The 17,094-nt window shown below is 26.9% G+C and overlaps 2 protein-coding genes across 2 annotated transcripts; one reads left to right on the top strand and one right to left on the bottom strand.

Annotated features, from left to right (window-relative positions):
- Positions 1 to 4,186: 4,186 nt before the first annotated feature.
- On the bottom strand, positions 4,187 to 11,520 carry LOC119673846 (synaptotagmin-14-like). The gene is made up of 8 exons (XM_038084925.1): positions 11,401 to 11,520; positions 6,599 to 6,760; positions 6,189 to 6,530; positions 5,832 to 6,040; positions 5,249 to 5,443; positions 4,909 to 5,175; positions 4,543 to 4,848; positions 4,187 to 4,387 (listed from the first exon to the last, which is right to left on the bottom strand). The coding sequence occupies exons 1-8, from the start codon at positions 11,438 to 11,440 to the stop codon at positions 4,187 to 4,189; spliced, it is 1,722 nt and encodes a 573-aa protein (XP_037940853.1). The 5' UTR covers positions 11,441 to 11,520.
- A 2,681-nt stretch (positions 11,521 to 14,201) lies between these two features.
- On the top strand, positions 14,202 to 16,196 carry LOC119683972 (39 kDa FK506-binding nuclear protein-like). The gene is made up of 4 exons (XM_038097874.1): positions 14,202 to 14,370; positions 14,972 to 15,199; positions 15,260 to 15,297; positions 15,363 to 16,196. Exons 1-4 carry the CDS (start codon positions 14,361 to 14,363, stop codon positions 16,134 to 16,136), a joined length of 1,050 nt encoding a protein of 349 aa, XP_037953802.1. The 5' UTR covers positions 14,202 to 14,360; the 3' UTR covers positions 16,137 to 16,196.
- The last annotated feature ends 898 nt before the right edge of the window (positions 16,197 to 17,094 follow it).

The raw sequence follows: 17,094 nt of genomic DNA, 5'->3' as shown, positions 1-17,094 counted from the left end.
ATTTCTATATATATGTATTCGTGAGTATATGTATGTATAAATATGTAATATGCATTTAATTTTGATTAATTATTTTCTATTTCTGATTTGTACCAAATTTTTTAAAAAGGTACGTGTACAATATATCATAACATTTCCATAAAATCCTTTATCAAAGCAATTTAGCTCTTCAACTAATTTTCATTTTGTAACAATATTTATTATAAAAACGATTATTTATATATTATATATTTCTTTAGGAATGTATGTAGGTAGGTATTCATGCAATTTATATGTATATATGTATGTTATATACGAGTACAATAATAATTGTTTATAATATTACGTCTTCTTTCATAAAAATATTCCATTTAACATTTTAAGAGTTTTAATATTTCAATATCTTTAATAAAATATTTTTGTACAATTCTGTAAATAAATATTTTTTTTTTCTAAGAGGAGAAAAATAATTTTTTTAAGTACTTTTTTCTTGTGCGTTTAAGAATTTTACTCAAATTTTCTTCGATACGAGTATATCAAGGTACAAAGTTTTTTTCTTTCAAATTAATACAATATTAAATCAATTTAAAACCAAAATTCAATTTTAAATATTTGGACATTTTTCTACTTAACCCACATTGAGAAATACAATCATTATGTTATTTTTTCTTATATAAAAAGCAGCAATTACAATAATGACTAGATGTTCTATATATATATATATATATTATATATAATAATATATATATATAATATATATATATGTCTTTAACATATAAATATCTATAAATTAAGTTTTTTAAACATTCAGAACACAAAGTATCATAAATTATCATATAAAACGCAAAATTTATAAAACAATCAAAATATACTTCGCCACCTTCAAAATAGGTTCCATCAAGTCAAGTATGTCTATGGCACCCAATGCTATACACCTTTTTCGCAAACTGATTAAGGTATGACCTTCAATTCCTTAGGCGAATTTATTAATGGCTGCAATCGACCCGAAATATCTTTCTTGAAATGGTAATTTTAGAGAATAGAAAAAAAATCATATGGAACTATATCAGCTCCTTGTGACTTACCGCAAAGGCCTCTTACAAAAGCCAAAATTAAAAATGTTAATTTTTTAATTAATTATTTTGTATAAATACTTTATACACATATCGATTATACATATTTATATTTAATTGTATATTATATATATATATATATATATATATATATATATATATAACTGTTCCAATAACAAAAACTTTAGCTTCCGTGTTTTTTCTATTCTTATTTTCTATTTATATCTCTATTTGTCATTTATCTGATGACGTAGAATATAATTATTTGATAATATAAAATGATCAGATTTATATTAAAATATATATGGTACATAATACCACTTTTAACTATACAAGTAGGTTCTAGTTCTCATATAAGTTAACGGTATTCTACCAGATAGAAATTACTTTAAAAGTTATTATTATGAACAGCGCGTATAGTCGCTTCAGGGGGTGAATCAGTGGTCCACTATTAGCCACCAGTTACAAATTACCCCAAATAAGTGATTTGGGGTCTATATTTTGTTTAATAATTTTAGATACTAAATAGTATTTAATAATGCTGTATTTTGTTAAATAATATATTTTTTATAGTATTTATGAAATTATTAAAAAAATGTATAAAAAATAACTGTTATTATGACTACTTTTATATATATATAATCGTTCATTTTATTTTATTAATTTTTTTTATATATATTTTGGTGTACTTGTAAATAAGATATTTCAATATTTCAATTCACTTGAGAAATAGCTGGTAAATAAAATATAAAATATATAAAATAGTGTGTTTTAATGTTTGTTAGATCCAACCTATTTTACACTCTCAGATATATCATATACTTCAAACAAAAATTAAAAAATTTTTATATTTATGAATATACTATATATGAATGAACACTTATATCAAATCACTATTAATAATTGCCGCTTTTTATTTTGCCATAATTTTTGTTATATTCAAAATATTTTATTATATAAATTATTCACAATTTAATGAGTTTTTATTTATAAATAAATAATATTATTAATTTTTATAATTTGAAATTATTTTAATTAACTTTTAGTCTTTTTTGTTTAATGTAAAAAATTTAAACTAATTTATTTATTTTTAATTTGAGATAAGTATTTTAATGTATATATGATTTTTGTTTTGATGCATTTTTTATTTATAAAAAAATAAATTAATATTTTTAATATCTTTTCGTAGAAGAAATATTTTTTAAGTATTTTTTAAGTATTTATATATAAAGTATTTTATGGGTGTTAATAATGCTAACACGAAAAAACTTTTTAAAACTTTAGGTTTTTATTTTTAATAAGATAATTAATAAATTTCAATTTATTTTACTTTTACTAATTTATTTTTTCAGTTCCCAAAATTCAAACATATATAAGATTTATACTCTATCTATATTCTTTTTAATAGTGTGAAATTAAATTTTTAAAATTTTTTAATACACATGTAACAAATTATTGTATTTTAAAAATACCTCATTTATATCAAAAGCCATTATGTTTTAAAAAATTTATAAAATTGTATTTCAAAAATACTTTCCGTTTCATATATGTATATATCTATCATCAGGTATAGGTATATTGATAAAGCGATTAACACTTTATAGATTAAAAAATTTGGAATGCTATCATATAGATAATGTATATGATCAACTAATTTTATATAGTTAAATTTTAAGGTTTACAAACTATCGATAATTTGTTTATATTATTAAAATATGTTATCGATTAATATCAGAAATTTTATTTAATAAACGGTTATCGATTTAAGAGTATTTCAAAGAATTTTCTTTTTGTTTTAAATTCTGATTAATATCATATCAATTATTTATTAATCTTTCATAGTGCTATTTCTATCGAATAAAGTTCGGTTATGACAAGAGAACATATCAATCTGACATAGATCAATGCAGTTTTCCTTCGGTTAGATATAAAGATATGCTCTCAAAAGATTTCGATAACAAAAAATCAATTTTTCAAATATTTTTCTAAAATTCTACAAAATAATGGCTTCCAATTTTAAAAACATTCAGTATGTTATATTATGCTTTATAAGGGGCGTAGTAGACCCGATAATCGCAGTACCACATCGCCTCTAAATAATATGGGTATATATGCATATTATATTTCAAGAAATGTGACGAATTTCTTGAAGCCTTTTAAGGTAGTTAATCTCACACTAAACATATAGCAGATTCCATGTCAAAAGCCACATCAATACATTTTTGAATAGGTTTTGCTAATTTAGAATTCAATTTACTTCTTCCAATGAAGCTTCTCTCAGGCCTCTTTAAGAAGTCAGCTTTTCGAATATGGATTGTATTAAAATAGTTAATGTAGTACAGAATTACATATATATTTTTTTGAATTTTTGAATATTTGATATGATAAAAAGTAGTGTTTTTTAAATTAATGTTTATTACAATGAAACTTGTAAATTCATATAAACTTTCTTATATATTTAATGTAATTAAAATAATTTTGTTTTTTATCTTGCTTGTATCACAAAGTATTTTTAAATTATCAATTTAATTTAATTTAATTTAATTTAATAAAAATAATTTTCATATATTTTAATTTTTATATTTATTACATATTATAATATAATAATATCTGCTGTAGCAACATTTTCATAGTATAAAAAATTCAAAAGTTTCAATATGAGTATACATAACTCATTAAAAATAATTTTTTTTAATATACATATATTATTTGTATACATATATTATTTGTTTTTATTATTAATATTTAAATATAAAATTATGTGCGTAATTTTTTAAATAGTGACATTTAATTTTTAAATTATTTTATTAATTTTACAATTGCTTAAATTTTGTTTATTTCAAACAATCGTTAATGCAAAATATTTGCTTCCAAATTTTTTTTTTCTATATATCTACTCTCGGTGGAGTAAATAATAAAAAAGTTTACAAAAACAACAAAATGACTTTATTTAATTCTCAAACAAAGTCTAGCTCCAAACCGGGCTCAAGGCCAGCCTCAATATTGACAGCAACAGCGTCTTTTTCAGCATTGCTCTCCTCTTTAGGCTTTTTTGTTTTGGACTTTTCTTTCGACGTGAAACCCAATAAGCTTAGGCCACTTCCACGTCGAGAAGAGTGTCCTAACTGTTCGAATCAGGAATCCACCAAAACATGCCAACGCATTAGGAGCTCCCCCTTTGGCAATTCACGCACATCCATCCAATGCGCAACTTCTTCTGGTCCAGATGAGTTTAGCCCAAGACTAAACCAACCGACCATTTCATTTTTCTTCATATTTCGTTTCGCATATACTGAGACCATAAGCGTAACATCATTCAATTGAAAGAGTGCCACCTATTTTTATATTTTTAAGAAGTTTAAAAAAATTTTTATTAATTTATTTACTTAATATAACTAGCATATCTAATTCGCATCTAAAGCTATATCATTTAAGTTCTTTTTTTATTTATTTTAAATTTTAATCAAATTCTTCAATAAGTTGTACTTACCTGAAACACAAATGTTTCTTTAAATAAGGGATTCGGCTGTCCTCTTCTAGTTGATGTTTTTGCTCGGGAAATCTCTTGTCCTATACTACTAACCAAACACAATTTCACATATGTATCGGGTGCTTTACTTAATGACAAACAGCGAAATTGGCTGCCCTTAACAATTTCAACAGTTAAACGACCCGTTATACCATTATAACCTAAACCTAATAATAGCTCTGAAACACCTCCATGTTGCATTGAAGTGGTTGAGCCGGCACTTTCGGACCTTGCTAAACTTAATAAATCACTTGTTGAACCCATTATCTGAAACCGATATTTCAATTTAATAAATATTTATATAAAATTTATGATAAATATATTTACAGATGATGTGTTACGTGGCTCCAAAGGTAACCATAAATTGGTTTCTAATTCTAAATCGATTGTTGCAAAACTAACGTATGCCTCACCCACAAGACGTTCTTTTCTCAAACGCTCGCAACCATAGACACGTACACGCAAACCCATACCATTAACTTCTTCGGGATTAACACGATGCAGGAGAAAACTTTCCATATATTGTGGATTTTCTCCTGAACGTATTTTAGTCTTATGCTTCTGTTTCTTGCTTGGCAACATTAGCAATCTCACCTATAATGAAACAATGTGATTATTCTATAGTTTAATTCTTTATAAAAATTTTTTTTATAAGAAAGTATCTTACCTGTGTGTGAGTTTGTTGAATATTACCAAAGTTTGGTAGCCCTCTGGCTTGCAATACATGCACTGTCATCTTTCGCATGGGTGCATCATACAATAGGGAGATTTCAATGCTACCACTTTTGCCGTAACACTGATTTTGTACGGAGACCTCATCAGATTTCACAGAACGTAGGTCACTGGTATCAAATAAAGGTTCCTATTGGAAAATATATTATATATAATATATTAAAAGTTATTCAAAATAAAAATAATTATTGAACTTTATAGAATCTATAAATTTTATTTTTTAAATATTTAAAATGATAGTAATATGAAACAAAAAAAAAAAAATAGAGCATTTCTAGGTCCACATAAATATATTATATTTTTGCATATATTTAATGGTAAACAGAAGTGGATATTCAAATAGTGATGAAATATTACTTATTTACATTTTCACAAATATACCCTTAAGATACCATAAAAGTTTATGAAGAGACTAACTTAATTAAGTTATTAAATAGAGTGGACTACATTTTAAAATATATACATTGTTAGACCGTCAGAAAGTAAGATTAGAGATTAATTTAAAAAACAGTACGTACATCTTCATTATTATTGTTGTTGTTAATATGGTTATTATTAGTTTGCAAATCGGGTACATCATCTAAACTATCCTGTCTCTGGGAACTTGTTGAGAGTTTTTGCAGTTTGATGGGCTTAATAACATCTGCTTTTGTTTCAATGCGTGATTCTTTGAGAGATGAGGCAGCACTTCCATCTGTAGTTTTATTTGAACCAATTATCTGTCGATCTAACAAATTAAAACCATACAAAAATTATTTAATACGCATTATTCAATGTGGTATCTAATAATATGTAATAATTATGATCTTTATTTAAGATCTCTAAAATGTAATAGATCTATTATTTATATTTATAGAAACTATTACGATATTTACCTCTCTTATCTGATATTAAAAGACCCGTATGACTATCAATGGATGCCTCGACGGAATCATTTGAACTGCATTCACTATGTGATGATGGAATTCCAACTTTGCCACGTTCTGCTATAGCTAATGGATCATCTCTGGATGACTCACGCGGTGTAACAGTGACTCGTTGCAACTCACTTTGATTATAACTATAATTATGTGATAATGGACTAAATTGATTTATTCCGTAACTAGTAAACTGCCCGTTGGCCTTTAAATTATTGTTACGTTGCTGTTGTAGGCGAAGACGTCGCAAAATATCTTCTTCTGAATCAGAGCTGGTATTTTCGTAACGTCGTTTGCGTGCTTCAATTGTCATATACATATATAAGGTATAGTTTAGAAAAATTATTCTATAAAATATTTATACTTACATATTTTTTGTACATATTTGGATGGGAAATTTTTTTCGTTGCAACAATTTAAACCATGACGTGCATGAAAACACCATTTACGATTAACATACAAAAAAAATAAAAACATCAAAGCAATAACTCCAAAGAATGCACCTAAAACTGTTGTAATCTCAACGGTTCCTAAAAAAGAGAAGAAATTTATAATTTTAATATGTAAATCGTTCGTGACATATATGCGAGTATATATAATTTAATATATGCCTACTTTTGTCTACGCTATCAAACATAACCTTCAATCGCTCCGTCAAAAAAAAGAAAAATTAACTTGTCGTTCGAATGTCCAGTGGGCAACTAAATTTATTTGAACAATTAACAATTGCGTTGAACCTATGGGAATTTCCAATACGAAGTCATTTTCATAAAACGAAATTAATGACGTAATCTAATCTTATAAGTAATGACGTCCACCCAATTTATAGTTAAATGCGTTTCAGTTTTTTGATACTCAATTTATAGATTAATTTATGTAATTGCATGTCGCTGAAAACCAATGTCGTTATGTTCTTAACTTAATAAGTTTACCTTTAAATTACAAGTGAAAGTTAAATCAAATTTTAGTCTTTATAAATTTTATGACATAATATACTATACAAATATATTAATGTTTTCCACTTCTCTTAAGAACACTGCTATTTATTTATTTGAAAAAGTGTTCTCCTTCTCCCCCATTAATAATTTTCTGTTATTATTTGCATATGGGAAATTAAATATTTTGTCCCTATAAATATGCAGTTGTATTTAAATGAAAACTTATTGTTGGATTTGAATCACCAATCCAACAGACTTCTGCTCGCTGCAAGGAAAATACAGATAAAGTATAATAAATCTACTTTTGTAAACTACTATGACAAGAAATCTAGTTGCAGATAATGGTTTGACTTTGGTTTCTTTATTGCAACAAGTAAATCAGTTACGATTTAGGTATTAATTTCTTAAAAAAGCTTAAAGCAGTTTTATAATTTAGATTTAGTCTACTAATCGACCAAATTATGGATTTCGTATATTCTAGAAGTACGCAAGATTATCTTAGCGTTTGATACCTTAGATAAACAGAAAAATAATTCCCTTAGACCTCTAAAATCTCGGTTTTTAAGTATTTGAAGAAGTATGTTCGTATTATAACCATATATCTAATTGTATATATTATTAGTTATACAAATAATAATGAAAACATAGATTCACACTGTTCAAATTATACAATTTATTTTAAATACAACTCAAAAAAAATTATAGGTGTAGTATTGGACAACACATTAACCACTACACTAAGAAACACATTACGAGCAGAAGACTACCAATAAAAGACCTTACACTGAAGTAGGAAGATTTCTAAGCCCTAATATAGGCTGGAAACCTAATATCATCGCATTCCAAAACACATGCTCATTCTGCCTCATTATTCATCCGCATCATTCATCCGCTTTCATTCTCATTCAACTTTATAACCTTAGGTATAAGGTTATAAAGTTATAAGTTATAAGGTTATAAGTTATATAAGTTATAAGGTTATAAGGCTTACGTAGTTCAAGTTTACTTACCTCTTACCTCTTAGGCTTTATGAAAAGTTGGGCTACAACAGCAGCTTAATAAACCAATAATTCACTTATGACATAAGTTTTATTATTTATCTATATACAAGAAAGCACAAACAGGACTTTTCAAAGGTAGATAAAGGATAAAGGTAGGTCATCTATTAGAAATTACATGCCTCTGCATAGCATTCTTTCTGCAGTAAGAATATGAATAATATAGTGTCCAATTTAAATCAGCATCATTTAGATCATGGAATCTAAATTCCATCAGAATTGTTTGTAAATTCTTTACAAAAACCCATTGTGCACCTGAGAAACATTAATTTATCGCATATCGACTCCACTTTTGGCCTAACAAAAAATTGTGTTTGATTTACACAGGATGACAGACGGCCAAGAATTATTTACAGTGTTCAACATTTGTTATAGATTCCGAAGGAATGCCATAATATCTCTGTTTCTGTTCGTCAGAATATCATCAAATTCTGTCTATTCATCAACTTTACCAAAGTATATAACTGTCAATAAATGTTATACAATGAGAAACCATTCGACTTGTTTCAATAAAATTTCAATAAATATGAATTATAGGTTGGTTTTATGTTTTAAAAAGAAATGTGATTATTTTTATTTTCGGTTTCTTATTAATAAAACAAAAGCACCACCACAAAACAAATTCAATTCTAAAGCTTGTTAAACAATAATGATAAATATAGTTGATGAGCAACATATTGAACATTTAAAAATTGAGAAAATTAGTCTAAATAAAAACAGAGGTAGGAATAAACGGGATACTAGCTCCCAACGGAGTGGAGCACTGTGACCATGATTGATCTTTTGTGCTACAACGGACCCTAACTGAACAGAAGACATTCCTCCATCCGAATGAAAGTCAGAATATCGGTCGTTGAGGACCACCTAATGTCAAAATGGGAGAGTAGTTCTCGACCCAGTGACTTCCTCCTGGCCCAGATCAAGCCTGGACACTCACAGAGAATGTGACTAAAACAGAGGTAATTATATAAAAACAGAGGTAGTTATATATATTAAAACTGAAATGAAATTGAAACTGCACATCATGAAACACCAGAACATCGTGCAGGGAAAAGACCGGGTCAATACAACCCCGTTAATAAGTTTAAATTAAAAATATTTTTTTTTGATTTTTAATGTCAAAATTAATAAATTTTATTGTTTGTTATGTACTTCATAGTTAATTTCAGTATTTTCATTTGAAAAAAAAATTATTAAAATTTTAATTTAACGAAAGCAATAGTTACCTGGAACAAAGGGACTAGAACATTTTTTGCGTGCTGCCAGTAATACATTTCTTAATACCTGGCGCTTGTAGTTAAATAAATTAATACGAAATATTGATTAAATAGCTTTAAACGAAAGTTGTTGCATTAATAAATAGAGAAAAAAAACATAAATTTTTTATAGGTATGAGTACGTTTTAATACCTGTCATGGAAAAATACTTCAATGTCAACTCTTACCACAATAAATAAAATAGCGATTTTCCCAGCCCAATATAATCAAGTTTAATGAACGAGACCAACACGCAGTTGTTAATTGTTCTGCAAGTGGGGTGAAGTATTACTAACACCGCACTACAAAGTTTTACAAATATTTATCATATGTAGATATGCATATATGTATATATTATTGAGTTTTTTGTTAAGTATAGTAATATAAATATTAGGAAAGGAACCTTAATACTGTTACCATGCACTTACAGTGTACCCAACACTTTATTAAGAGTTTGAGAAGATTAAGTAGAATTTAGTTTAACAAAATGCTTGTAATGCTATGTACAAAATATCGAAGATTCCTTATGGGACATATACTCTTAAATAACTCCATTAATTAAATAGTTTTATCTGTATCAAATAGTTTCTCAATTTTTATGCTAAATTAATGAAAATTGGCAAATAGATGATTTTTAATCAATTTTAGAAATAACACATATTGCAAAGCTATATACCAAAATTATTATATGAACTATACCATCAAAACAAAATTATCTTCATTTTTTATAAACGTGTTTAAATCAAACAATAGGTGTTCTGGTGTCTCGCTACAAGCGCCATTAAACACGTTAATGACGACTTACAGTGTTATATGTCACAAGAACCGATATTATCTTAGATACTTTTGAATTCCTCCTGTGAATTAAATCAAAAATTATATTTTGAAGTATGTCCCTCTGGACCAGGCTGCTAAAAAAATATTAGTCCAACTCCTATTAACCTATCACAAAAAGTTATAATATGTTAATTAACTTAAATGCTAATTAAATTTATTTCCGTTGCACTCTTATTAACAATGGTCGAAGAACTTTCATGCACTAATTATCAATCCAAACCATAAAAAATTACCATTATTCATCTTATTTATATCAAATATAATAGTATAATCTTATAGTCTAGACTTGGCACCAAGTGATTACCATCTGTTCCTGTCAATCGCGAACAATAGACAGCCCCTCAAATAAACTTAAGTGTTAAACATGTCTGCTGTCTGTTAACGTTTTTAACCTTCTTATTTTACACTATGCAATGAAAATGACAGAAAAATAATTACTAACAACTGGTACTAAAAACGCTACTATTTATCAAACTGATTGATATCTTGCTCTATTTATTTAAAATTACAGGACTTAATTCTTTAGCTCAACAGATATTCTTACACTTTACTTTAATTTTAGGGTATTATATAGCATTTTATACATTAGAGATTAGTGACTAGTTGTTCTTGAAGACAATACTTAAATAATAAGAATAAAATATAATTAAAATGTTTTTATTTGGAAAAAACTTAATGTGTAAAATTTTATTTTGCATGTAAATAGAATAACAGTTTATCCCAAATAAACGAGTTACAGAAATTTAATATAAATAAATTTTTTAATAAATATTTTGTTCTTGTAATATATGTAGTTTTTTACCATTTGAATTAAATGAAACTATTTCTTATATAAAACTACAGTACGTATCATAAAACTTCAATTTTTATTAAATGAAAAGTTTTGTAGGTTACAAGGACATTAACCTATTTAACTACCGCAATTACACATATGCGAGTATATACAAATATGTATGCGCTACCGTACAGTTGCTCTAAATACAAACTTCGTAATGTAAACGTAAGCGTGACATGTTTTTTCTTTTTTTTTGAACAAATTTAAAAATATTAAATGACAGTTGCTATTATATTTCGAACTTACCATTTAAATAGTAATTATCCACACCAGAAATAACTATCATTTTACTTCAACGACAACTTATCGATAATCGATCACACGTTCCCAATACTTGTTGATGTACTTTATGTTTATCGTTTTATGTAAAACTCTAAAATATATATACAATTAATTAAAATTTAATACTGTGATTTCTGGCTTGCCACGTTATCTAATTTTCATTTTACTATAAATATATACAAATTAACTATATGTATATGGTATGTATCAATGTACATAAATGTAAATATGTCCATAATATTATTATGCGCGTATATAATAAAAACAAACAATGCACAAATTGGCACCTAACAAATTGGAAGGTAGAGAAAAAGCTTTTCATTTTTCAGAACAATAATAACGTATTTTAATAGCACTCGAACCACAGAGTCGTTTTATATACACGGATTATGCCATTATTGATTTTTCGTAATACTTTTTTTGTGTATATTTTCCATATTTAAATATAAAACTTAATTTTTGTTGTGTTTAAACGCACCTTTTCATAAAACTATTTTAAATATTTTTAACTCCTTATAGATGTTAAACATTTAATGTTATAATATTATTTTATTTGTGGAAAACAAAAAAAAATTTCATAAATAAAATGTTTTTAATCTGGTTCACGTTGATTTTTGTTGCACTTTTCACGTATCATTTGTCGATATTTTTATTAAATTATTATATTAAGACAATTAAAAACTATTTTTTATTAATTATAATTAAATTTATACTAAGTTACAATAATAATAATTTTAAATCTAAAATCTTTGCACTAGAACTCAACTAATGACCGAGTGCAGTGAAAACTATTTGTACATAGTTAATACCTATGCATGAATCAGATGTCCTAAGCTTTCCTTCCAAAAAGCTTTATCCTCTTGACTTGACATTTCCAATGAATTACTTATCAACTGTTGCTTTTTGAATGAAAGATGAAAATCAGATGTAATTAGATGTGCATTCCCCAAATTTATAATTGTCAGTTAAAGGCTGGTGGCAAGTTTTGCCAAATTAATATTAAAATTAGAAAAATTTGTTATTTTTACTCCAATAAAAAAATCAAAATTCAAATTTAAGGTCGATATTTTTACCTTGGTATATATTTAAACACTATTTGACCAAAAAATCAACCAAGTATTACTTACATTGACCTAAATTCAAATTATTGTAATCGACCGTATATTTTGTTAAGCAATAGTTTTAGCATCCGAGGCTGCCTCTTCGTTTGCATTGAAAAGATTTTTTTTAAATGGTGGGTTCCAAGCCCGACGCAAAACCTCATATATCCCTGAGGTGGATTTCGCTGCACACATTAGTTCACTACGCACGGATGATTGTAGCTATCCAGAGGGGCCACGTGGAGGCTGTGTGTCAACTTGGAGAGAACAGTGACAAGGATCGCGCTGGCATTTACCATGTTAAATGCAATCAGACACTTTACCTTGTATGTTCAATCCCATCCCCCCATCAATCCCATAGTTTTAGCATTTTTTATGAAATCTAGACGAAATTTCTTTAATTTGACATTGATTTTAGAAAAAAAAATATTTTTCCAAATAAAATATTAATTAAAAATAGATATATATAATGTAATAAATAAATAAAAATAATTAAATTAAATTTTTAAATATTAAAAAGATATTTTAATATAATACAAACATCTTTTTCTCATGAAAAATTTACATAAAACTCTATATAATTTTGTACCATTGCAAAATTTTTTTTAATATGTACTTTCATGACAATTTTTTGTGTGTAATACTATGCTTAACTACTAAGCCAAAACCAAACGACGTTAATTAATCAGTTATTTTAATATATAAAAAATACTGCAATAACTGCTATAATTTTTACTAATTATTAGCTTACTAAACGAAGTGACAAATAGTAAATAGATGTATAAAATACCTTAATTTAATACTATGTTCGGACACACCTTAATTTCGCAAAAATCTTAATTTCATCTTCGTTTCAGCGAAATTAATTTGTTTTTTCCATATAAATTTCAGTTTTAAGGTTAGAACGAATAATGTCCCTTAGAAATTAAGGGACATTTTAAATGCAAGTATGCGTAAGATAAATTTGAAGTTTGAAATTTGAAGCAAAAGATAAAGTTGAGACAACGAAAAAGTGACATTTTATTTTAAATAAATATCAGTGACAGTTTAATAAAACTTTAATTAACAGTTTAACAGTTTAAAAACTTTAATAAAACCGGGAAAATATTTTGAAAATAGTGCAAATATTTAAGTTTGAATATACAGAAAGCACTGTAACTGTTATTAATGTAAAATAGAGTGAAAAATAGTAATCCACATACCCACTAAAGGTAATAAAACTACTGAATGCCATCTTTTATAGTTCTAATTATTAATTTTTAAGATATTTTTAAGATATAATTTCGCATATACAAATGATGTTTTGAGCATGTAATTTTTAACAATCAATTTGTGAACAAAAAAACACTTTTAAAATACAATAACTTATTTGCTGTAAAGTTAAAATTATTCATATTACACCTAACAGCCAGAACTTATTAAATTATTGAAACATTATTAATTATCCATGAATTATATTCTTGAAATAAATAATAAAATTTCAAACTTTGTTGAAATTATTTATGTTACCACTAATAAACAGAACTTGTAAAAAGTTAAAGGGATCGAGCTGAAATCTAATTAACACCAAAATCTAAATAAACAATTTCAATTCAAATTTCAAGAATTTGAATTCACATTTTTAGAATTTTCCAACACTGTTTGAAAGATTAAAGAACTGTCAAATGTTATATTAGCATTTGTTAATTTCTTTGTAAACGCGCGTGTTGTGTGCGTCTATTGGAGAGTGCCGGCATTTTGATAATAAATTTGTTGAATATTATTAAAAAATTGTTTAAACTTTATTAATTTCAAAACATAATTACTAACTTAAGCAGCACTAAAATGTTTTGGGGTGAGTTATAATATCATTACCTGTTTCAAAATTATTTTTAGAAAAAATTATTTTCCACGTGTTCCAAGAAATTGTAAAATTCATCATATATTGGTTTTATTAAGTAAATAGCAAAACTAATGTAATCATACCTAATATGTGTTTTTAATACGTGTGTATATATATTTGTCGTTTGTTTGCAATATTGGACACTTAAAAATCTAAAAAATTTTACAACAAAAACATACTACCATAATATATAATATTAAATTTTAGCCGCATGTTCTTAAAATATAAATTTTATATATAAATTTAATTATTGTATAAAAATTTTCGCATAAGTAACAATAGAAATTTTAAAAATAATAAATTTGTCTTTCACTGCACTGAAAAATGCATAAAATATTTGGAAGGAGTCTAACGGGCAGACCGTAGATATATACTATTTGTTTTTTCTATAATCTTAGGCTATAAGATTGTTTTGCATATATAATTTCAAATCAAACTAAACTATGCGCTACGTGCTATGATTTTTTTTCCTAGTTCTTAAGAATTTTGCAGAATGAATTTCGCAAAATATTGCGAATTAATAAAAATATTAATCATTTTTAATGAATTGCAGGTCTAAATTTAAAACCTAACAGAAAATACACCCAAACCACTACCAAGTCGTTTCATATATCCCAAGCAGCTCTGGATATAGAGTCCGCACAAGACGATACGAATAAAATCTACATTGGATCTGAAAACCAAAAGTTTTTGATATGCACTTTGCGTAAGGGGAAGTGCGAGCAAGTTATGCTCGATTTGAACTTTATGGAAGGGGATACTATCTGCTTCCAAAGCGTAGGTATGTAAACAGTTTATACTATTTGAAATTTCAACAATAAACATATGATCTTATAATTAGGTAGCGGCAATGTAAGCTTGGCTGGTTACTTGATTGAGGTAAGCTGAAAACACCTTTTTTTTGATTTTATTGAATACTAATATCCAAATCCATATATTCTCAGAACACGGAAACTGATGATGATGAAGATCCCGATTTCGATATAAATGATTTGCGCGAAAAGCTTACTAAATCTGCTAAAAAGGGAAAACCTGTTGAAGGTAAAGCTGATGCTGATAGCGATGAAGAGGAAAGCGATGATGATAATGATGAAGACGGTGTAAGTGATGGGCTGGGCGAGGAAGATGATAGTGAAGAAGAAGATGATGACGAAGATGATGATGAAGAAGATGAGGATGAAGAAGATGAGGAAGATGATGATGAGGATGAAGAGATGGAAGAGCAACCGAAAGCTAAACAACCTAAACTAGAAAAAAAGGTAGAAAAGAAGCCTCAACAAAATGGCGTTGCAGGTAAAGCATCAAAACACGAAAAGAAGGACAAAACAAAACCAAAACAACAACAACAACCACAGCAAAAACAGAAGGAAACTGGTGGTGAACGTGCATTAACTGGTGGAGTAAAAGTACAAGATTTGCGTGTGGGTGCAGGAGCAGAAGCAGTTCGTGGTAAACGCGCCAATGTACTCTATGAAGGTCGTTTGAAGTCTGACAATCGTGTATTTGATTCTAATAAATCTGGCGGAGGTTTCAAATTTAACATAGGAAAGGGAGAAGTTATTAAAGGTTGGGAAGTTGGAGTAGTTGGCATGAAGGTAGGAGGTAAACGTCGTATTACATGTCCACCACATATGGCGTATGGTAGCCGTGGTCATCCACCAACTATTCCACCTAACAGCACTCTTGTATTCGAAGTTGAACTTAAAGGTGTAAATTAAGTTAATTACTTTTCCTTTTTTCTTTTTTTTTATATACATTCAAATTTTTATAGTATAAGTTTCCAGCATTTTTTAACTTTAATTCGCTTTTATTGTTGATTAATTTAAAAGTTTTTATTACAAAGTTTTGAATTCTCTGATATTTAAAAAAATTGTCTTTTAAATCAGAATATTAAGTTTCTTTCTGCATATAAGTTTATAAATAAAAATAAATGTAGTCTATTTATTATTGTTTTATTTGTATGGTTTTCAAATTATTTCACGTAGTTTTCATCTCAAAACAAAAACTAACAACTCAATTTAAGATATTAAATAGAGCTAATGTAGTTTATATGTATATATCTGATAATATTATGAATCTGTTATATGTTGTAAATATCATAGTATATTATGGTATTCTGTGACATTGTTCCTTATGGCCTTTTCATTGTCAGTAACTGCTCATATTATAGTTTATCAAAGAAGCACTTCATTTGAGAAAAGCAACACAAAAAGATTGAAAAGCGAAGTACATACATTTAAAACATTATCGAAGCGCTGTTTTCAAATATTTAGCAAGTATTTTCTGATAGAGTGCTGTTCTGATCCTTGTTAATATTATGTAATTAATAGATATAGATAGTACAGTCTGGATGTGTTCATATATTGACATTTCTGTTTCTCATGATGTCGCCCGATTATTGAATTGATGCTAAATATAATCTACTTTGACTGGTTTAGACGAAATAAGGCTATCCCAATATCATTCTTTATTTTGTTCCTCAATTTTTCGCAAAGATATAGAATATATCTTATTCTAGACTTTCATATTTCACATGCGTATCAATGCTAGTTATGTAGGATGGTATTCAAAACAGTTTCCTCCTTGCATATCACACAAATATATTATGATAAATAATTTATTTAATGTTTTCTGCAAAATTGAGAAACGTGATCCCGCTTATTGATGGCAAGTAAC

This window comes from Teleopsis dalmanni, chromosome 2 (assembly GCF_002237135.1).
Source record: "Teleopsis dalmanni isolate 2A chromosome 2, ASM223713v2, whole genome shotgun sequence".
In the NCBI taxonomy this organism is placed as follows: Eukaryota; Metazoa; Arthropoda; class Insecta; order Diptera; family Diopsidae; genus Teleopsis; species Teleopsis dalmanni.
Note: the sequence above shows the minus strand (reverse complement) of the source record. Positions and strands in the feature narration are given on the sequence as shown.